Here is a 23,581-nt window from a genome sequence, read left to right as displayed (position 1 = left end):
AACTGAATTGTTTGAGAATATGTGGAGGTTATACCTACAATTAATTTTCTAGCCCTTTTTGCGCATCCTTCTACTTTGTGCCTTTTAGATTTAGATGCGGTGTACCGACTTTGGTAAATGATGTTTCCTGACAGGTATCTTCATTATACTAAATCAATCACCGTGTGGCTTCATCCTCGTCATATGTATGTTAATCTGACACATATGAGAAGGTTGGTCTTGTTTTGTATCTAGTCTAAAAGTCAGTCTTTGACACGAGTCTAACCTTTCTATGCTTGCTATTATAAGTGTTTCACTGTACGCCTTTACTTCTTTCAGCATATTATACACTTTCTTTGTTTTTGTTTTTTTTTTTTTTTTTGGTGGTACTGGGGTTCCTGGAAGCCCTTCTTCCTCCGGGCTACACTCCCAGACCTATTTTATATTTTTGAAACAGGGTCTCTTACGCCAGCACGGCTGGCTTCGAACCTGCGCGATCCTCCTGTCTCCGCCTCCCAAGCACGGGGATTACAAGCGTGCGCCACCACGCCCGGCTACACTTTCTTTGTTTTAAATGAGCTTATGTTGCTCCTTTTTTAATATACTTTCATTGTTGCATTGTAATCATCATGATGAAGTTCAGAATGATGGACACATACATGCACACAACTTGGCAAGCTCCCCTCTTCCTGCCCCTCCCCCTCCCCTTCCCTGTGCAAGATATTAAGGTTAATTAGCATTGATGATTTTGTATATTTTTATAGTGTCAATTGAATTGTTTACTTCATCAAGTTTCCCTCCCCCGCCTCCTTTCCCTAGACCCCTCCATTACTCCACTGGGTTTTTTTTCTCCTTTATCTGGAGTCCTTCTTGTATCCCAATTTCTTCCTAGCTTCTGCATATGAGATAAAACAGATGACCCTTCAATTTTTGTGACTGGCTAATCTCATTTAACATAATATTCTATAATTTCATACATTTTCCTACAAATGACATAATTTGCTCTTCTTTATGGCTGAGTAGAATTCCATAGTGTGTATATCTCACAGTTTTGTAACCCATTCATCTTTTTTTTTTTTTTTTTTTGGTAGTACTGGGGTTTCTGGAAACCCTTCTACCTCCAGGCTACACTCCCAGACACCTATTTTTTATATTTTTATTTGGAAACAGGGTCTCTTAAGCCAGCAAGGCTGGCTTCGAACCTGCGCGATCCTCCTGTCTCCACCTTCCAAGTGCAGGGATTACAAGCGTGCGCCACCAAGCCCGGCTCATTCATCTCTTAATTGACATCTGGTCCTCTAATTTGGCTATGACTTGTGCTGCTATAAACATGGGTATGAATGTATCACTATAATAGTCTGACTTCAGTTCCTTTGGAAAGATAACCAGGAGTGGCATGGCTCATATGGCACTTCCATCCCCAGTATCTTCTAAGGAGCCTCCACACTGGTCTTCAAAGTGGCTGCAATAATTTACAATCCTACCAACCTTGTATAAGAGTTCCTATTTCCCCACATCCTTCCCAGCATTTATTATAGTTTGTTTTCTTAATTATTACCATTCTAATTGGGATTAGGTGACATCTCTCAGTGTAGTTTTGATCTACATCTCTCTGATTGCTAACAATGTTGAACATTTTTTCATATATTTATTGGCCATTTGTAATTTTTGTGAAATGTATATTTATTATTTTTATTTCATATTACTGAGGATTGAATCCAGAGATACTCAATCCCAGAGCTGTATCTCCAGCCCTTTTTATTTCTTATTTTGAAACAGGGTCTCCCAAAATTACCCAGGCCGGCCTCAAAGGTACAATCCTCCTGTCTCAGCTTCCTGAGAAACTGAGATTACAGGTGTGTGTCACCATACCTTGCTCTCTGTTTTATTTTTATGACATCAACTGATTAAATAGGTTATATATTCCTTATGCAATAAACAGAAAACATACATGTTTTATGGAACTCCAAAATTAATTGATTATTAGGCCTACAATAGAATGAATACATTTTTCAAAGATGAAGAATGTACAGATCATATTATCTGACCAAGGCAAGAACAAACATAAAATAAATAAAAACAAGAAAACCTCAATCACGTGGGCATTGAAAAAGAGAAATCAAAGAGATCTTTAAAACTAGAATCACAGAAGTTCTAAAAAATCACAAAAAAATGAAGATGTCAAACATGAAAATCTTAGAAATTGACAGGAAAAAAAAGTCAAGGACTGAAACACACATCCAAGAATTGATTCTTTGAATAAACTCACAAGATTTTAGCTCCTTAAGAAGGAGTGTAGCACCAGGTGTGGTGGTGCACGCTTGTAATCCCAGTACTTGGGGGGCTGAGACAGGAGAATTGCAGGTTCGAAGCCAGCCTTGGCTACTTAGTGAGGCTCTCAGCAACTTAGTGAGACCCTGTTTCCAAATAAAATAGAAAATAAGTCTGGGAGTGTAGCCCAGAGGTAGAAAGCCTCTGGGTTTCACCCCCAGTAACCCCCCCCCAACACACATACACACAAAGGAGTGTAGCCGGGTATGGTGGTGCACTCTTATAATCTTATAATCCTAGTACTTGGGAGGGTGAGACAGGAGGATCACAGGTTTGTGATCAGTAACTTGTGAGGCTCTCTGTAACTTAGTGAGATTCTGTTTCAAAAATAAAGAATAAAAAAAATTGGGCTGGGAATGGAGCTCAGAGGTAGAATAGCCCTGAGTTCTACACCTGATGCCACACACACACACACACACACACACACACACACACACACACACACGTGTGGTAAAGGGAACATAAATACCAAAGTAAGAGTAAGGGAGAAGCAACCACACAGAAAATTAAATGAATAGAAGAGACCTGCCTCTGTTTGGATCTGAATGTCTCCCAAGGGCCCATGTGTCAACAGCTCATTCTCCAGCGTGGCGCTGTTGGGAGGGGGTGGGAACCTCGACAGGGGGCCTGGCGGGAGCATTCAGGTCAGCGGAAGAGGAAGGTGGGACCTCAACCTCTTCTTCTTCCTCTCTTTCGCATTCTGGCCATGATGTGCTCCACAGGCCCGAAGCAATGAGGCCAACTAATCATAGACTGAAACCTTTAAAACAACCTTTCACTTTATATGTCTCTTATCTCGGGTGTTTAATAGTAATGCAAAGGTAACTAATGCAATACCATTTCTGCAAATTGAATAAATGGAAAATTATTTTCAAATAGAAATTGAATGAAACAGGGTCAAGAAGACATTTAAAAGTGCAAATGGTGCTGGGCGTGGTGGCGCACACTTGTAATCCCCGTGCTTGGGAGGCAAAGACAGGAGGATCGCGCAGGTTCAAAGCCAGCCTCACGTGCTGGCTTATGAGAACCTGTTTCCAAATAAAAATGTAAAAATAGGTCTGGGAGTATAGCACGGAGGTAGAAGGGCTTCCAGGAACCCCAGTACCACCAAAAAAAAAAAAAAAAAAGTGTAAATGGGTGAATAACCATGGGAAAAATTTAAACCCAGGCAGTTTCATAGAAACTATTTAAATAATATTAAGAGGGCTGGGTGTGGTGGCACATGCCTATATTCATATTTCTTGTGAGACAGGAGGATTACAGATTTGAGGTCACCCTTGGCAACTTTGTGAAGGGATGGGGATATAACTCAAAGGTAGAATGCCCCTGGATTCAATCCCAAGTACCACAAAATAAATAAATAAATAAATAAATAAATAAATAAATAAATAAATATCACAGATTTGCTATTTACTTGTATATAAAGAAAACCAATTTTTGTGCTGGGCGTGGTGGCGCACACTTGTAATCCCCGCGCTTGGGAGGCAGAGACAGGAGGATCGCGCAGGTTCGAAGCCAGCCGTGCACGCTGGCTTAGGAGACCCTGTTTCCAAATAAAAATGTAAAAATAGGTCTGGGAGTGTAGCCTGGAGGTATGAGGGCTTTCAGGAACCCCAGTACCTCAAAAAAGAAAGAAAGAAAAGAAAACCAATTTTTACATAAAACTGGAATAATGCCAATAAAAAACCCTCAAAAACATATGAGAAAAAATATGTTATATGTAATCTATAGAAATGCATGTAAAGTTGTAAATATTTAAAACTGAATAAGTACAATAAAAATAATAACAATGTGACCATATGAGAATGGATAAAAATGTACTGATAATAATTCATCACAGGTAACTGGTTAAAATGAAAAGCATATAATCATCAAAACACATGCTTCAAAACATGAAAACGATTCCTGTTTAAAAGAAAGGCAAAGTGTGTGATCTGTACTTTCTCAATACAACCAGGTACAGGCAGACAGAGATATAAGGAGAGAGGGAAGGAGAAAAAGACATTGGCAAAAGATAAGAGATATAACAAATAAAAAAATTTTAGGAAAGCAAATAGTGTTAATAAACATATGAAAATGGTTTCAACCTAAGTAATAACAAGTAGGAAGGTCCTCAATTGTGATGCCATCATCCATTGTCCCGTGTTGCTGAGGCTGAGGGTGCTCTGAGCGCTTGTATACAGAGCAATAGAAGTATATTCAATGGTGGGGGTGTAAAATAGAGGTGGATATGTATCAGAGGCAGGCTATGTATTAGAAGGATGCTAGATAGTGGGGTGTATATCAGATGATAGAGCATGTATTAGATGGGGGTGTGAAATAGGGTGGGATGTGTATCAGAGGCATGGTGTGTATTAGAAGTGAGATGTATGTTAGATGAGATGTTTACTGGATGGTGGGATGTGCATATAGATGATGAAATGTGGATTAGTGGTTGGTCAGGTGCACATTAGGTGGTAGGGTGTGTATTGGATGGTAGGATGAGTATTAGAGTATTAGAGGTAGGTGTATATTACAGGTGAGATGGGTATTAAATGGTGGACTGTGTATTAGACATTAGGGTGTATTTTAGAGGTGCGATGTGTATTAAATGGTGAGATGGGTAATAGAGATGGGGTGTATATTTAAGGTGGGATATATAACTGGTGGTATGTATATTAGATCATGTATAATGTATATTAAGAAATTTGGCATGTATTTGATGGTGAGATGGGTATGAGAGGTGGGCTGTGTATTTGAGGTGAGGTGGGTATTAGGTGGTAGAATGGGTGTTAAACGGCGGGGTGTGTATTACAGGTGGGATGTATAAATAGGATGTGTAATGCAGTCCTTCTGAGAATTTCATCTAAAAGAAAACACATGCAGTGAGTTTGGTCCGTTTTCCTACATTCTAGACTTTACAAGGAAATCATCAGGCTAGAAAGAAGTTTGTTTAAGAAAGCTCATTACAAACTTATAAAAACAAGCACTCCAAAAAACAGCATAAATTTCTATTACAAATACAGATGATTCTTATGTTTATCCACTTCATTTGCATGAAAATATATTCACAAACATGCTGAGAAAAAGTGTTTGTGTTCTCATCCTCTGTAAAGACATAGTGTCATATTTGAGAAACGTCTGGAGGGATATTTCACCAAAGTTTACAAGTGGTTATATTTGGATGTGTGTATATAAGGCAATTTTTTTTTGTTTCTGTTTTTCTCTTTTGTTTAAGTGTTAGAGAGATATTCATGTATTGTTTTACAAAAGCAATACATTTTCTCCCACACTGTCAATGAGCTTTCCATTGCCCTTGGATCTGCAGAGGGAGGGAAGTTGAATTATTCAGCCTCTTCTGCGGTTTACACTCCTAGTGCAGGCCATGTGGTCTTTCCAGTATACCTGAAGGTCCTCATCAAAGGCTACAAGCTCTTGAAGTCAATCTCTGTCATGCCTGTAGCTGATGGCTGCCTGGCTTCTTTAAAACAGTTCTTCACCTCACAGGTCAGTCTTAGGTGAGGCCCACCTCTCCCAAATCCTTAGAAGGAGAGGCTCCTCCACCTCTTCAGAAATTTTCCCTTTGACTAAAATAAGGAAGTCCCCCAGTGAAGTAAACCAAGTGTTTGAACCATGAGAGGGTAGATGTCTCTTGATAACCCACCTGCCCCTTCTATTTCATCTTGCCAATTATTCACCACTATGGTTACAACATGTCTCCTAGAAGTTCTTGTGTTAGGACCTCAGTCCTCAAATTCATATGCTAATGATATCTGGAGGTGGAGCCTTTAGGAGAGGATTAGGATGGATGAGGTCATGAGGGTGGAGGCCCTATGGTGACAATGGTGGCTTTATAAGAAGAAAGACCTGAGCTGGTATGCTCGCTCTGTCTCTGTGTGATGCCCTCCACCATCCATATGGCAGCAAGAAGGCCCTCACCAGAAACTGCACCATGCTCTGGACTTCTGGGCATCCAGGACTATGAACTAAGCCAATCATTTAAATTAATTTATGTATTCATTCATTCATTCATTCATTCATTTATTCATTTATTTTAGTGCTAGGGATTGAACCCAGAGGTGCTCTACCACTGAGCTGCACCTCTAGCCCTTCGCTCTTTTTAACTTTTTTTTATTTTGAGACAGATTTTTATTAAGATTATCACACACTGGCCTTGAGCCTGTGATCCTTCTATCTCAGTCTCCCAAATAATTAGATGACAGGTGTACACTACAGTACTCAGCTTAAATCTCTGTTCTTTATAAATGTCCTGCTCTCAGGCATTTTGTTATAGCAACAGAGAATGAACTAAGACATCACCAGCATTACTGGGAAACTGCTGAGAAAGACCAAGGTGACCTTTGCAAGCTCACCTTCACATCATAACCTAGCGGGGTGTGAAGAATGGGTCTCACCTGGCTCAGGAGGGCTTTCAGCATTTCCAGAAGCAGCAGGGCACCTTCCACACACAGCCCGGCCTGGAGGACTTCCTGCTGGTGGTGCTTCTGAAGAAGCCACTGAAGCATGGCATCCAGGCTATCCTTAAGGAGGAGGAAGGGGTTGTAAGGAGACCAATGGCTGCACACCAAGGGGACTAGCTTTGCTGTCAATGTACACCCCTTCCCAGGGGCCCCCAGTGGAAGAAGCAAAAGAGCATGGCAGCAGCCTAGGTGGTTAGCCCGTGTGAAGAACTCTAGCCCAGTTGATGGCCCGTACGAGAAACACACACCTCTAAGAAGGGTTATAAAGACCTACTAACATCCTGGATCAAGTTTAGTTCTTTGGGGTAGGGTGTGGCTCAGTGGGAGAGCATTTGCTGAGCATGTACAAGGACCTGGGTTCCACCAGCAGCACCAGAACATATATATATAAAGAAATATATATACATACATTCATTTTGTATTTAAAAAGTTAAGTAGTTCTTTTGTTCCGACCTCACAAGTGCTCAATGTCCTCATCAACTTAAGTGACTTTTTTGTAAATGAGATTGTATCAGACACAAGAAGAATTCAAAGAATTCAAAGGTAGTGTAGAGGAAAGAATGTAGAGGTTAGAATCAAGAGAGCCAGTCTCACAAAGGGTTATGTTTTATCTCATTGTGGATGTTAGAGTGGAATAGGAAACAAAAGGGACCCTAGATAAAAGAGAAGACAGAGGAGTAGAAGAGTGAAAGGGGTTTGGGGGAGGGAGTTGAGGAGGGAAAAGGAGGGCTGAGGAAGGAAATCGTTCAAATAATGCTTTGTCCCTATATGAAGGCATCACTGCAACCTCACTAACACGCACAGAATCGCAGGGGGGAGCGGGGTGGGATCTGATGCTTTGTGCCTATAATTTTGTATCAATTGGAACCTTACTATGATGTATAATCACAATGCACCAATAAAAGTATAAAAAAGAAGGCCTGACTTTGCCTTTTTAATAGCTCAGGCCAGATATCCAGCCTCTTGGCAACCCAGTCTCCTTCTCTACAAAATGGAAAATCACATTATCTGTCCCCATGTGACTTTTTAAACATGAAGTGAAATAAAATATGTAAAATATCTATCATAGGTTGTGACACTTAGTAGACATTTGTTTCCTACAATTCATTCTTAGGGAAATAAAAAAAAATGAAGGGTCTTATTGGACTTAGCCTAGCATATTCAGAACTTTATTATGAAGTGTGATGTATAGTATTGTTAGAGTACATCAGGACTTAGCTCTGTCAAATATGAGGATATGCAAGAGAGGTGAATCATTTAGCTTTCTCTGCAAAGTTATTTCCTTCCCTATTTCAATTTGGTTCAGTTTAACTTAATTAAGAGAAATTATTTCCAAATATGCTGTTTGTCAGGTACCTTGGAGGGTGAGTTGAAAAAGGCAGGGCATTCCCTCTGGTGCTCAGTATCTAGAGGACAGGCGCACAAGTCCCTGTGTTGAAGCCATGTAGGATCAAGAACACGGAGGTGCAAAGAAGGAAATGTCTTGGGTTCTATGAAGGAGGTGGAATTGGAGCTGACCCGGGGAACACACCCCACCAGGCAGGTGCTGATGAAGGAATTAGTGAAGCTCCAAGGTGAGTAACACAAAGCAGCTGGTGATGGAGGAGGTGAGCCAGTGAGGTCACAGCACGAAATCAGGTAAGTTGGAGGAGGTTGGGGACACCAGTCAGGTATCCAGATATGAGGAATCTTAATGCTGGCTGTGGGAGTCCAAACCTGGTCTTACAGGAATGGAAATGAAGAAAGACTTGGATGTGGTATGAATAAATGAAAGTGTGGGTGGTAAGACAGTCTACAGATAGAAGTGTGAACTCCTCTTGGGGCTTGGTGTGAGTGTGTGGATGATTAGATGGTGTGTCTAGGAGGTGTGAACTTCTCTTTGGGGTTGGTGTGAATGAGTGAGTAGACAGTGATACGGTGTTATCTTGGGTGTAACTCCTCTTTGGGCTTGGTGTGAATGAATGGCAGTGTGGGTGGTGAGATGGTATGTCCAGGGGGTATGCACTCCTCTTGAGGCTTGCAGTAAGTTAGATTGTGAATGTTTAGATGGTATGTCCAATGTATAAGAACTCCTCTTTGAACTTGAGATGAGTTAGTGAGTAAGTTAGTGAGAGTGTGGCTGGTTAGATGGTATGTTCAGGAATGTGAACTTTTCATTGTGTTTGGTGTAAGTGAGGGAATGGATGGTGACATGGAGTGTACAGTGGTTGTAAGCTTTTCTTTTGACTTGTTGTGAGTTAGAGTGTGAATGGTGAAATGGTATATCCAGAGAGCATAAACTCCTCTTGGGGCTTGGGAGCATGTGAGTAGTGAGATGGCATATCCAGGAGATGCAAACTCTTCTTTGGGTTTGGTGTGAGTAAGTGACGGTGTATGATGAGATGGTATGTCCAGCGGGTATGAACTCCTCTTAGGGCTTAGTGTGAGGGAGTGGATGATTAGATGGTGTGTCTAATAGATGTGAACTTCTCTTTGGACTTGACGTAAGTGAGGGTATATGGTGAAAGGGTACACACAGTAGGCATGAACTCCTCTTGGGACTTGGTGTAAGTGAGGGTGTGGACGGTGACATGGAGTATACAGTGGTATGAACTCTCCTTTGGCCTACGTGTGAGTGCGTAACAGTGTGAATGATTACATGGTATGTATGTATGTTAGGCTTGGTGAAAGTCGGTAACGAGTGTGGATAGTAGATGTGTGCACAGTGGGTGTGAACTCCTCTTGGGGCTTGGTATGAGTGAGTGAGGGTGTGGATAGTAACATGGTGTGTACAGTAGAAATGACTCCAGTTTGGAGAAATTTAGCCATAGAAGGACAGGAAAATGATAAACAGAGAAGCAGCCGGTCAAGATTGTGCACTGAGAGGCAGCCTCTGTTTCTAAGTAGGACATAGCATTTAACATATTTATGGACTATTAGGAAAAGTCAGTAGCAAAGGAGAAACTAGGGACAGAAGAAAAAATATGTTTGGAGGTAATTCTACCAGGGAAGGGTTGAGGAAGCCTCTTCCCAGGTCATGGCATAAATAGGTGTTGGAGAGCAGGGTGCTGAGGTGAGGCACCCCCATCATCAAGTAATTTCCCTACTTATGTCCAGAATGAATGAAAAAGATTTTCAAATGAGACGGATTTATACCAGATTTTTCGGGGGGGGGGGTGACTGAAGGCAGGGCTGGAGAAAGTTACTTGTCTGATAGCAGGATAATTAAAAGCCAGCTAGGGTTGTGGGGCTACCAGGAAGGAAGGAAGGAAGTCAGATACAGTCCCATTTGGAAAAGGTACAGGTAGGTGAGCATACAGAATCTTAAGGAAGTGCCTTAATCACATGGAGTCAGAAAGCCAGTGTGACCCTCCACCCAGGGATGCCCCAAGAACCTACTTTGGGTCTGTCCATCAGCTCTGTAAGAGGCGTCTGTAGGAAGAAGGTGGAAATGATGAGGTAGACTTCTGGAATATGAACATGGAGGGCCAGAAAGTCATTCAAGACACGGAACCCAGGAAGCAGGCAGGGGCTCTCATCGGGTACCAGAGGGTGGCTCTTCAGGTTGTCTAGTGATCAGGTAGAGAAGGCACAAAATCCAGGTAAGAAAAACAACTACTAGTTAAGTTAAGGTGGGGAGTGGACCCATGAGGGAGCCCCCTACCACCCACCAAACCATAGAAACATATGTGACACATAAATGAGCAAAGAAAGTATATAACAATTCTTTTCCTGTTCCTAACATGTTTATTCATTCATCCAAAAACAGATACAAGATAAATGTCAACTATGTAGAAAGTAACAAGACAACTCATATTAGGCAATGTTGTAGTTTGGGTTTGGCATGTCCCCCAAAAGGTTCGTGTGTTGAACATGTCCACAATTCAACAATGTTCAGAGGTGAGATCATTGAATCACGGCTCTAACCTCATCAGTGGATAAATATATAGAAGGATTAATAATCGGAATGTATTTACTTAGTGATAACTTAAGCAAGTGGGATTTGGCTGGTCATTGGAGCTGTGGCCTTCAGGACTGTGTCTGTCTGTCTATCTCTTCTCTTCTTCTTCTTCTTCTTCTTCTTCTTCTTCTTCTTCTTCTTCTTCTTCTTCCTCTCTCTCCCTCTCTCTCTCTCTCTCTCTCTCTCTCTCTCTCTCTCTCTCTCTCTCCTCCCTTCTAGCTGCTATGAGATGAATTTAGCCACATGATGTGCTGTCACATGATGTCTCTGCCTTGGAACAGGCTGACAATGGACTGAAATCTTTGAAGCCTCTGAAACCATAAGCCTGAATAAACCTTTTCTGGGATTTTGCTCAGTGACAAGAAAACCTGACTAAAACAGGTAACAAGAATAGAGTGCTCTGAAAAAGTATGCAGAATTCCAGATACTCATGAGGAAGCCTACAGTCTAGTGGGAGGGCCAGACATTAAACAAATACCTAAATAAATGTATGCTTGTAGATTGTGCTCAGCACTACAGAGGAAAACAAGAGCAGAGAGAACTGACAGAGGTACCCAAATTCAGGTGGGACACTCATGTCCTGGAGGAAGTGACATTTGATCTAAGACCTAAGGATGAATCCAAATCTGCCAGAAGAGGCATGATAGGAGGAGAAAGCAAGTATAATGTGCAGTGTGTAAACAGCAAGGAGCCTTTGAGGCATGAAAAGCAGCCTCCAGGGGCTGAGGAGGGATGAGTTGCAGGGAAGGAAGTAAAGGAGGGCTGAGGCTGATGTGGTACAGGCCTTGGAAACAGGGTCAAGGTGATGCTAATGCATACTGCTGCACAGGTCCCAAGAGGGCTGGAGACAACCACATGCTCACCCATCATAATGTCCATGCCTTCTCTGCTTCGTTCCACCCAGGATCCTGCAGACAGGCCATCTTTAAACAGCCCACGGAGGGAGGGGCTGGACAAAAAGTGCAGCAGCAGCTTCAAAGCCAGCACGGTGGTGCTGGGATGCAGGTGTCCCTGCAGAAGAAGCAGGAACCAGTCGGGTCCCAGGTTCAGAAACATCTCTTCCTTTGACCTGGGGAGGGGGTATCAATAAATGCAATCAATTATCTTTCAGTCCTCGATAAGTGACATCTCCAGAAAAGATAATGTCAGACTCATGAGTCACCTAGAAAAGGCGAGTTAAGTTTAGCATGCAACTATCACTTGATGGGGTAAATACTGCACTTTCAAGGATTTCAGTAAAATGCCAGAAACATTACTGCACAGTAGATGAATCTGTATACTAATGGCTGCAGTATGAGTTGTCCAAAGCTTTTCAAAGCAACTGGAAACTGGTGATAGGTACAAAAAGGTACAGACCTCTTCATAACCCTACTTTAGAACTTACACTGTATAGAAATAGCCACCATCTAATTGAATTACCATCTACATAGTCATAGTAAACAATGCTTATTTATCTTCTTTTTTAAAATACACTGGTCAAAATGAATGTAAATTAAATAACCCAGTATTTAAGCATCCCTATTAATTTAGGCAATTTTTTATTATTTTGAAGGGTCCTAATAGGTTTTTAAGGGTCTTGCTAAGTTGCTGAGTCTGAAACCTCTGATCTTCCTGTCTCAATATTCCAAGTTATAGGATTACAGGTGTGTACTACCATGCCTAGATCAACTATCTATTTCAAAAATTAGTTTTTAAATAATGAGTATGGGGAATATAGACTTACTGGAGGAAACTAGACAGAACTGGGTGTCAAGAAGGTGAGAAGCCAGTCAGGAAGGACAAGGACAATCAACTTAGCAAAGTACCTCGGAGCCAAGGGATGATTCATTTGTGCTGAGCAGTGTTTCTGGTGTCAACTGACAGGTAATACATTATGAGGAAGTGACTGGTATCCACTGGCATAAGAAATAAGGAAACTGTCTTCTTTCTAGACTTGCCTCTGAGGTCTACTAACTGGATGACTTTGGCAGAGTTCTTGATGTGTTCTGGTCATTTTACTCAGTGATATGGTGGTGATGATGATGATGATGATGATGATGATGATAAAGATGATGATGATGATGATGATGATGATGATGATGGTGATGGTGATGGTGATGGTGATAGTGAGGATAATGGTAATGATGGCGATGTTGCTGCTGCTGCTGCTGATGGTATGATGATGAGGATGGTGACAGTGATGATAGTGCTGGTGGGGATGATGGTAATGATGGTCATGATCTTGATGGTGGTGGTGATGGTAATGATGATCATGATAGCAATGATGGTGATGCTGCTGCTGATGATGATAGTGATGATGATGATGATGATGATGGTGGTGGCAATGGTGACGATAGTGATAGTGGTGATGATGGTGATAATGATGGTGATGATAGTGATGATGCTGGTAGTGATGGTGGTGATGGTATGATGATGATGATGATGATGACGACAGTGTAATGATGATGATGATAATGATAGTAGTGATGATGATGGTGTGATGTTGATGATGATAAATGATAATGGTGTGATGATCATGGTGATAGTGATGATGACGGTGGTGATGGCGATGATAGTGATGGTGGTGATGCTGATGATGATAGTGATAATGGTAATGATAGTGATAGTGGTGGTGATAATGGTGATGATATTGTTGCTGCTTATTATGATGATAGTGTGATGTTGATGATGATGGTAATGGTGATAATGCTGATACTGCTGCTGCTGATGGTGATGATAACAGTTTATAGAGTATTTAAAGTATCCCAGGTAGCATTCTCAGAGATATCTACATATTAGTCCATTTTATTCTCATAAGAGCCATCTACTTTTATTCTCATACAGATAAGTAGAGAGAGGTATGCAAGATTTACATAACCTTCCTTGGAATTTCAACACAGAAAGTCCAGATGCCAGGGTACAGCTGCTTAATCTCTAAACTACATTCTCTTCTAAAAGGGCAAGACTAGCTCATCTTCATGACATCTTCCAATTTTATCATGTTTTGATTCTAAGGATGTAAAGACTCACCAGCTGGTAAGCTTTTAACCACTATTTGCAAGATTGTTTTACTGAAGTGTACCTTTCTTTTTTAAATTTTTTATTGGTGCATTGTAGTCATACATCTTAATGGGATAAAAGATTTGTGGCGACATACATGCACACATCATCCAATTAGCCCATACCTAAACCCCACCTAATTCCCTTCACATCCCTCCTTCCCATGCTTGACTTAGTGATTGACTTTGATATGTTTGTTTAAATACACATATACTAAAACTGGAACGATACAGAGAAGGTTAGCATGGCCCAAGTGCAAGGATGACACTCAAATTCATGAAGTGTACCTTTCAATGCCCAACCCCAAACACAAAAACAGACTAAACTATAATCTCAGATAACAAGAAACTGGGCTCACTTGTACAATACAGCATTCTGAAAGCCAGGAAAAATGTCAGGCATACAGTAAGTACTCAACAAATAGGCACTTCAGGGTTGTGGGCAGGTACTGGAGGAGAGTTAATGAAATCAATGTTATGATTGCATATTATTTGGAAAGTTAATTGAAGGCAGATTCCCCCCTTTTTTTGTCTGAGTTGGAAAAATAACTAGAACACCAACAGTAAATAGCAGAAGAATTTGGCAAGCCGTTTTCTTGATAGATGTCACTGAAGCTAACGGTTGCTCCATTGCTCCATGCTATTGTCTGCCAAGTATGGGACATCAAAGTCAGCAATTGTCACAACTGCCAAAACAATAACAATTACACAATAGCAATGGTGACAAAGGAGTTTGCTGAAATTATCCAAATCTCTTTCTAGTTACTCATGCCTACTGAACATTTGCATCAAAATATCTTAGGGCAAGGTCTGGTTTATTGGGTGGAGAAAATAAAATTTTCTTTCTGACTAGTGCAGGAAACTCACTGCAGAAAAGACTCAGAGATGCTAAACTTTTCATTAAGAAAAGGTTTTAATACCACACCCGGTATGAGTCAACCTCTTGCCAAATCGTCCTCCCTGGAACCACTTACTCAGAAGACAGATGAAGTTGGGGGGAAGATATTACAGTGAACATCATCTCCAGCAACTGGTTTCTGAGCCAGATTGTCTTTCCAGATGTTTGGCTTCCAGCTACAAAAAAGGAAAATTTAGATTTGAGGGAAAACGGATGTAAAGAGACATAATATTTGCTGCAGTGAGCAATCAGATTCATCAGATGCATAGTTTACCCAGGAATTGGTGCACAAATGGGATTCAAATTTTGGCATTTGATTCTAGGCTTCAATACAATGCTTAAAAGGCATTTCAGGCAGAGTGCAGTGGTGCACAACTATAATCCCAGTCAGTACCTGGGAGGCAAAGACAGGATGGTTGTAGATTTGAGGTCAGCCTTAGAAACTTAGCAAGACCCTGTTTCAAAATAAAAAATTAAAAGAGCTGAAGGTGTATCTTGGCGGGAGAATGCCTTTGAGTTTTATCCCCAGTAGGAAAAAAGAAATCTTGAAAATAAGATCATATTTATCTTGCAAAGAAGGTTATTTTAGATTATCACAGGCTGCAACACTTCTTGAACACCTACTGCATGCTGGTGCTGTGGGAGTCATTGAGATTGAATGATAAAGACTCTGTGTTTTGTTATCTTGGTTTCTGCTTTCAAATTACCCCCAGGCTGGGCCTTTACATATCTATGCTGCACTAAGAAAAGAAAATGAGTCACAGTAGAGGCACACAGGTCCAGGGAAGAAGCAACTTGACTTCTCAAGTGACTAAAACTCCAACAGCAGGTTAACAATGTCTTAGTGTGTTCGGTTAAAGTTTCATGCTGGAGTCTGTATGAAAAGGAAGTTGGACTTCATATGCTCGCTCAGTGTTGCCCATTACCTATGAGTTCCTACCCTCACCTGCAGCCTTCAGGACACACACTCCACTCTGCAGGAGGAGGACCAGCAGGGCAGATTGGAGGAGCAGAGTCAAATTTCCCTGTATTTGGATTCTGACCCCATCGCCTATCAAGGTCCTAATTCTGCTGAACCTCAGTTATTTAATTGGCAAGATGGGGTAGTAATTCCCGCTTTTGAGGCCTGATTTAAGGATAAGGAATAATATCCTTTATCTAGTTTGAGGAATGATGTCCCAAAGAATATATTGCAGTGATACTAGCCCTTTCCAGTAGAGTGGCCACCAGCCTTGTGTGGTTACTTGGAATGTGGCTGGTGTGAGCACTCAATTTCTAGTTGCATTTAATATAACTAATTAAATTTAAATTTCAAATTATATTTTAAATGACCACCTGTGTGTCTAGAGGCTTTGATCTAGGAGAGCACAGGTCTAGAGAGCGCAGGACACTAGCGGCCACTGCTCCCTGCACGCCGTCCTAGCAGAGGGAATGCTAGCAAGAAAGGCCGCTGCTCTTCATCAGGATGGGAGAGAGAGGCAGGGCTCTGGTTGGGCAGGGTGGCACTTCTGGAGAGAGTGGCAGATCCAAAATATGGATGGCAGCCACAGGTTCACAAACCTTCAAGTGCTTCAGGGTGCTGGATCTGGGCTCATCAGGACACAGGGAGGACGGAGGCCAAACCACAAAAGATCTCCTGTGCTGGTCTACAGAAAATGGACACCCTAGAAGCCTCTAAAGCCACTCCAGGCTCCTCATCTCCTTCCCTTCCTCTTCCTCCTCCTCCTATTCCTCCTCCTCCTCCACTTCCTCCTCCTCCTCCTCTCTCACTCCTGGGGATGGAACCTAGGGGCACTTTATCTCCAAGCTATACCCCAGACCTTTTTATTTCTTATTTTGAAATAGGGTCTTGCTAAGTTACTGAGTCTCCCTAAGTTGCTGAGGCTTGTCTCAAACCTGCAATCCTCCTGTCTCATTCTCCTAAATCCTGGGATAACACTCCAGGTTTTGAAGGAAGGATGTATGTTTGGTTTGATTTGCTACCTTCCTGAGCCACTGCTCTGTAGCCCTGCTCAGCTGAGGGGCCTTTCTCTTCCCTCCCCTCCGAACCCACCCTCTGCAAAATGTCCCCACAGAGGCACCCTAGGATGGTCCTGAGGCCATTACACTGGCGTCTGGGAAAGGTCCTCTCACCAGGCTCAGAAGGGTCCTGGGCTCCATCCACGCAGCTCTGCCTCTCGTTCACTGATGAAGGCTTGAGAGTGTACACTACAAACAGCCCGATTCTTGATGCAACAGGAAAAGAAGGGCATGCTCAGCGATGGGTTCAGCCACTGAGCAAGTGGGAGTGTTAGATTCCCCCAACGCAACTTCCAGTGAGGGTATGAGGGGAATCCTGTTATTCTGTAACTAGTACGACGATATTTTGGGAGGCTTCTAAAATCTATCAGGATTCATCAGAGAACTCTGCTCTTTCAAATCAACACATTAGATGAGGGAGAGGAAATAAGAGGCTGAGCGTGGCACCAGCAGGGACCGTCCTCTGGGAAGTCCCCAAGAGGCAGACATATTGGGCCATCAGTTACTTGGGGATGGCTGTGTAGGGGAAAATTCTTGAATTCTGGCCCCATGGTGTAGGTCTCAAAGCACCAGGGGGCAGTAGACAGGCAACCCTGCTAGGGAAACCTGCCTCTTTCACCCTGAATAAAGTAAATCCCTTCTTCTCCCAACTCTCAGCCTCCTCTGTCCTAGGAGAACGGAAACTTCTAGAAGGTTCCAAGTGATGTCGGGTTGGGTATGGCAAGGAGAGAGCAGAGCCTGCGTACCCTTGCGATGTGGTCCTGGGGCCCTGCCCTGCCCTGTGGGCAGTTTGGCCAGGTACCTGAGCATGTCCCTGATGCTGAAGTGGCCCCTCAGCTGACAGCCCAAGATGTCGACGATGGTAGAGATCTTGGAAGGGGTGAGGTTGGGCTCATTGAAGAGGAAGATGAGCTTGGGTATAAGCTGCGCCCGGTGAGCAACTTCAGCACTCCTGGGTCCGTCCCTGGCCAGCCCAGGAGAGAGGCAGTAAAAGCTTTTACTGGAATGAACCGAATTTGCTGTGTTTCTGATAAAAAGGTTTTCTAAGCTCAGCCTGACCGTGGTCCTCCGGCTCTAACGCTCTCTTGGCACCCCGCCAAGATGCCATCAGACACCCATTGGACAGGTGTCTGCCAAGTGCTAGAGTCGCTGGGGCCTGCGCCTCTCATCCCTTCCATCACCCCTCCCCCGGAAACCACCTTCAAAGACAAACCCCAGTTATTGACTTTTAAATTCCAAGCCTTGGGGAAAACTAATGCTGGCCTCAGAAAACCCAGAACAAAGACAGCAGACAGGCATGGGGCCACCCGAGGAGCACTTCCAGACCACCAGGGGCGCGGGCCCTTCGCGAGCCTGTCTGGGTGCGCGTTCTTCCTGCCCCCCCCCAGACCACAAAGTGGGTAAGCATGCCATGGAGAGCCAGAGAGGAGAGAGAGGCAAGAATCCAAGCATTCACATCCCCCACCTTAGGATAATCACAAAGCCGATTTCCAGTAAATTCTACTCCCCCCAAAGAAAACAGTTCTGGGGGCAAACGTCTGTTTCTTAGAAAACAACAGATTCAGGTACAGACGACAGAAAATGGGAGAGAAGGGGGGTGGGACAAGATGAATTTGAGTAGAAGGCTCTCCTCCAGCTCTCTCTTTGGTATTAACACCTTCAATTGTGCTAAACTTCACATTTCTGAGACAACAAGATGGCGGAAGCCCATCAGTTTTGTGGGATTTTACAGGCTCTGCCTGCCTTTGCTATTTTCCTTATTGCCACCCCAGCAGCATGTTTTTCTGTATTCTCTCTCCACAGTCTTATTCTTCTCTCAATAACCAGTCCTAAGAATGGGGTGTGAGAGATAGTGTTTATTATAGATATTCAATAATGCATTTACAAAAGCCTTCTAAACACCAAAGGTGGTGGTGGCACACGCCTGTGATCCCAGTACTTGGGAGGCTGAGACAAAAGGATCACAGGTTCACGGCAAGCCTTAGCTACTTAGTGAGGCCCTATGCAACTTAGTGAGAACCTATTTCAAAAATAAAGAATAAAAAATTGGGCTGGCCGTATAGCTCAGAGGTAGAATGCCCCCAGGTTCAATCCCCAGTACCACAAAAAAACAAAACAAACCAAAGGTGCTAATGAGCTCAGGGCAGCCTGGCCATGAAGAGGCAGGAGGGCTGGAACACTGGCTTCACTGTCTCCCCTCTCCCTTCTTCCAATCACTACTCCTGGTTTGCCTGGGAACCACCTCTTTCAAACTCCTCCCCATCCGCTCCAGAGGTGAAGCCATGCCCTGGGCCTGGCCAACTCTGCCAATGGCACTCAATCCTATTTCTAGGATTAAGTAACAAAAACATGCTCCCTCTGCTGCATGGGCTGAGGGTGTGCTCCTCTGAGAAGCTGTCACAGAGGAAGGGCTGCTGGAAATGAACCAGCTCCGATGGAAGCACAGGCAGAGTGAGGGACAGAGCTCAGATAAAGGCACATGGGCACCAGATAGCCTGGGTGAAGACCTGTCCCTTTCACTGGCACAAGCCAATAAGCTCCGTGTGTGTGTGTGTGTGTGTGTGTGTGTGTGTGTGTGTGTGTGTGTGTGTAGTGCTGGGGATTGAGCCAAGGGGCATTCTACTCCTACCTCTGAGCTACACCCGCAGCCCAATTTTTTATTCTTTATTTTGAAACAGGGTCTCACTAAGTTGCAGAGGGCCTCACTAAGTACCTGAGCCTGGCCTCAACCCCAGATCCTCCTGTCTCAGCCTCCTAAGTACTAGGGTTACAAGTGAGCATTACCACACCTGACTACTATAAGCTTCTTCTTTAATTGCCTTCCTCCCCTCATCTCCTCTTTCTTCCTTCTTCCTTTCCTCCCTCCCTAAGATGCTTTGGGCATTTCTACCACTTGTAGTCAAGGGAGTTCTGACTGAAACAAAAAGTGAGTTAGAGAGACAGTGAGCACAGAGGCAAAATGTGAAACAGGTCAGGGTGTCCTCTGCTGGCCATGTTCACTGAACCCCGATTAGGTGCTAGTACCAGTGTCTACAGAAGCCTTCAAGCCCCCAGCATCTGCCCTCCCTCCTGAGGCCTGAGGCTGCCAGAGGAGAGAGAGCATCGTCCCATTCTGTGAGATATGGAAGGGTGCTCTCCTGGAGCTCCTCAGTGCTCTGAGCCATTAGTTGGCCTGCTGTCCTGGTCCTTATTCTTGGCATAAGATGTTAGTTCTAACTCTAGGGCTGCCCACCCCCGGCCTACCTTGGTGATCGAAGGATCTCCAAAAGATGAGAAAAGAGTGTAACCTCCAGGTTGTCTGCAGTGTTCATCCAGAGCTAGAAGACAAACAGACATCCGCTGCAACCCAAGCACTGCATCTCCTCACTTGGAAATGCCCACAGGATTTACAGGTGCTGGAATCAGACCACTTTTTCTGTAATCTAGAAGGTAGAGAGTCCCCGCCCCCAGGGAAAAGTCAAATTCATTTCTTCCCACCTCTGCTGCTACTTGGGGTTCCACTGCAGGTCCAGATTCCAACCCAGGACACCCACGCTGCCTCCTATGGCTGCTCAACCCTAGCCCACCGCCCAGGAGACCACATGCCAGCCCATTTCTTCTACACTGGATTTTGATGGAGTTTCCGCTTTACAGTTGAAAAAACAGAGGCTGAGACAGAACAGTGAGTGGTAGGAGTAGAATTAGATGCCAGATCTTGTCTTTCAAGTTTTACGCTCTCATCCTGAATCAGACAAACCTCTCAGCTTTTCCAGACTGTCAGGCCTGAACAGAAACTCCTAGAAGGTTCCAAGTGGAACCTGCAAAATGGAAATAGTATGAGATAAGCCACATCCAGCCTGGCTTTCTGCAGTTCCCTTGGCTATAAAACATGCAACCCAAACCACACTGCCTCCTCACAAGAGAACGGTGAGCACCGCACCGATGCAAACCGTGCAGAGTCCAAGAGTAACGTTGGCACACAGGTTGTCCCCATTCACAGCGAAGAAAATGCATGTGGCAGCTTCCTGTTCCTCTGGGGCAGAGCTGGGGTGTTCCTGCCTGTTTCACTCCCACTTCCCCTTACAAAGCCCCACTTTTTTTTAATCTTTAAATACTGATGACTCCAGTATTAAGAGGTTCAGACATGGGGTTAAAAGAATGTACTCACACAGCAGTAAAAAGAACTCACATGTGCTAATGATGCCTTTTGCTGAAGACAAGAGGTGCCACAACAATCCTACAGTGCCATTATAATAGTTGTCTTTTATCCACAGGGAGATATGTTTCTAGATATTGTGTGGCTGCCTGAAGACACCAATGATACAGAACCATACATACGCTATGACTTTTAAGGTAATTTTAGTGGTGCATTGTAATTCTACATCATAGTGAGGTTCAAAGTGACACACACACACACACACACACACACACACACACACACACACGTCTTGGTGTGTTTCCTTCCAGATCCCACCTGCCTCCCTCCCCCTGCACTGGTAATGAAGCCTTCATGTACAGACGTAGCATTACTAAACTCTCCTTCAGCAAGCCTTCTTTTTTCCCCTCCTCATTCCCTTCCACAGTTCTACTGGTCTCTCTCCTCATTTATCTCAAGGCCCTTTGGCTTCTTGTTTTCTCAAAAACATATTACCCTTGGCTTTCTGATACTGGTTGGCCTCATTCCATCCATTTTCCTCTAAATTACATAATTTTGTTCTTTATGACTGAGTAAAATTTCATTGTGTGTATATATCACATTTTCTTTATTCATCTATTGACAGACACCTCAGTTGGTTCCATAATTTGGCTATTGTAAATTGTGCTGCTATGTATAACTATAGTATTTTGACTTATTTTTTTCAGTACTGGGGATGGAAGCCAGGGGCATTCTACTTCCATCCTACACTCCCAGCCCTATATTTTATTCTTTTTTTTTTTTTTGCAGGTCTGGGGAAGGAACCCATGGGCAAGCTATACCCCCTGCCCTACTTTTTATTCTTTATTTTTGAAACCGGGTCTCACTGAGTTGCGGAGGGCCTCACTAAGTAGCTGAGGCTGTCCACGAACCGCAATCCTCTGGTTGCAGCCTCCTGAATGCTGGGATTACAAGCGTGCACCACCAGGCACGGCTCTTTATTTATTTTGAAAAGATTATATATATACATACATACATATATATTATATGTATACATATATATGTGTGTGTGCATATATATATATATACATATATATGAAGAAGGAGTGGTTAGTATATATATGGAGAAGGAGTGGTTAGCCAGGTCATATGGTGATTCCATTCCCAGCCTTTTGAGAAAGTTTCACACTGATCTCCATAGTGACTAATCTGTAGTCCCAACAGTACTGCTATAATTTTTCACACATACATATATGTAGGATTAGCTTTAATGTATAATTAGGCACAAGAGAAGATTAATAATAAAAAACTAATAGTAAAAATAGAACACTAATATACTATTAATAAAAGTTATTTAATACTTCTGAATTCTCTATGAAATTTTCCATTTAATATTTTTGGAACTTGGTTAACCAGGGGTAACTACTAAAACTGTCTAAAGTGAAACCACAGGTAAGAAGGGACTTCTGTATCTTCCTTTAGCAGAAAATGAGAGTGGAGCTCAGAGAAAAGGTCACCCTTGTTCTCTGGTCAGCAGAGCCTGCTTTCAAAGCCTGGTTCTTCTGACCATGGAGCTCCTTCTGTTGCTTCTGCGCCGGGTTCCCCTAAGGCAGTGACCTGTAGGGTCAGTAACCAACCTAGTTTCAACCAGGCAGGTGCCCATGATCCATCCTCTTGTGAAAAGAAAATACAAAAGAGACCCAATAGACACAAGTTTCTCAGGAGGCTCATGGATGCAGACACCAAGCCTTTCCAATTCCAAAAGCCTAGTATCACAGATGGCATAGAGTGGGCACTTATAAGGCTCTATTATTCTTTTTTAAAGAATGAAGGAAAAGAAAACCAATATAAATTAAGTGCATTGCTCTTAAGCCAGAAACAGAATGGCAGACTTAAGCACAGCTACTGCCCAAAGACACACATAAGAAGTAGGCAGCTGCCTTTTGGGGGAAGCCTGTAGGGGTAAGGATAGGGGTGGCCAGGCATGTCATCCCAGTATACACATCTAAAGGACTTCAAGAACCCAGCATACTTAAAATATTTGCTCAGAAATCAGTCGGGACAAATGGCATGCGAGGCTTAGCATTAAGAGCTACAGAACTTGGAAAGTAGGATGTGAACCTACCAGTCCAGTAACGCTGATCCCCTCCATCCTTTCCATAGAAAGCTTCCAGCCTCCTGCTTTCTCTCCAGCACGTCGGAACAATTAAAACTTATAACAACATATTGAAGATTGCCCCACTCTTCTAGAATGTCTTTACATAATAATAAATATCTAAACTTGGGGCAACGTGGATAATGAAATGTGGGATCTTGTCCCGTGTTACATAACCGTACACTAAGGACTGCGTTGAGATACATGGATTAGATTTGCTCAAGAATCAAATTGAATAGTGTTGAGATGCTGCTCTCTCCCACCCCTCAGACCACCTCACTGTCAAAAATGAGCTGGCTTGTTCATTCTTTAAGAAACCAGAAGTCACCGGGCGTGGTGGCACACACTTATAATCCCAGCATTTGGGAGGTTGAGACCTGAGGATCGCAGTTCGCGGACAGCCTCAGCTACTTAGTGAGGCCCTCTGCAACTCAGTGAGACCCGGTTTCAAAATAAAGAATAAAAAATAGGGTAGGGGGTGTAGCTCAGAGGTCGAATCCCCTTGGGTTCCACCCCCAGACCCGCAAAAAAAAAAAAAAAGAAAAAAAAAAACCAGAAGTCTAAGACTTGAATGCCCCCAACTTCCAGTCCCTCCCTGCCTAACTTCCTGTCCCTTCCTGCCTCCTTTCAAGTTCCTGTCCCTTCCT

The 23,581-nt window shown here is 43.2% G+C and overlaps 1 protein-coding gene across 1 annotated transcript in view; it reads right to left on the bottom strand.

Annotated features, from left to right (window-relative positions):
• The window catches only part of WDFY4 (WDFY family member 4), a gene marked incomplete at both ends in the record, with an annotated part of 274,912 nt that overhangs the window by 154,289 nt on the left and 97,042 nt on the right, over window positions 1–23,581 (bottom strand). Inside the window, 7 exons of the mRNA XM_080694795.1 lie at window positions 6,705–6,830; window positions 10,149–10,318; window positions 11,574–11,779; window positions 14,723–14,822; window positions 16,780–16,871; window positions 17,468–17,629; window positions 19,909–19,982. Of these exons, the coding sequence (XP_080550921.1) occupies window positions 6,705–6,830; window positions 10,149–10,318; window positions 11,574–11,779; window positions 14,723–14,822; window positions 16,780–16,871; window positions 17,468–17,629; window positions 19,909–19,982 (930 nt within the window). The remainder of the gene's footprint in view (window positions 1–6,704; window positions 6,831–10,148; window positions 10,319–11,573; window positions 11,780–14,722; window positions 14,823–16,779; window positions 16,872–17,467; window positions 17,630–19,908; window positions 19,983–23,581) is intronic.

This window comes from Muscardinus avellanarius (assembly GCF_963383645.1).
Source record: "Muscardinus avellanarius genome assembly, chromosome: 4".
In the NCBI taxonomy this organism is placed as follows: Eukaryota; Metazoa; Chordata; class Mammalia; order Rodentia; family Gliridae; genus Muscardinus; species Muscardinus avellanarius.
The sequence above is the reverse complement of the archived record's forward strand: the minus strand, read 5'-3'. Positions and strand labels throughout refer to the sequence as shown.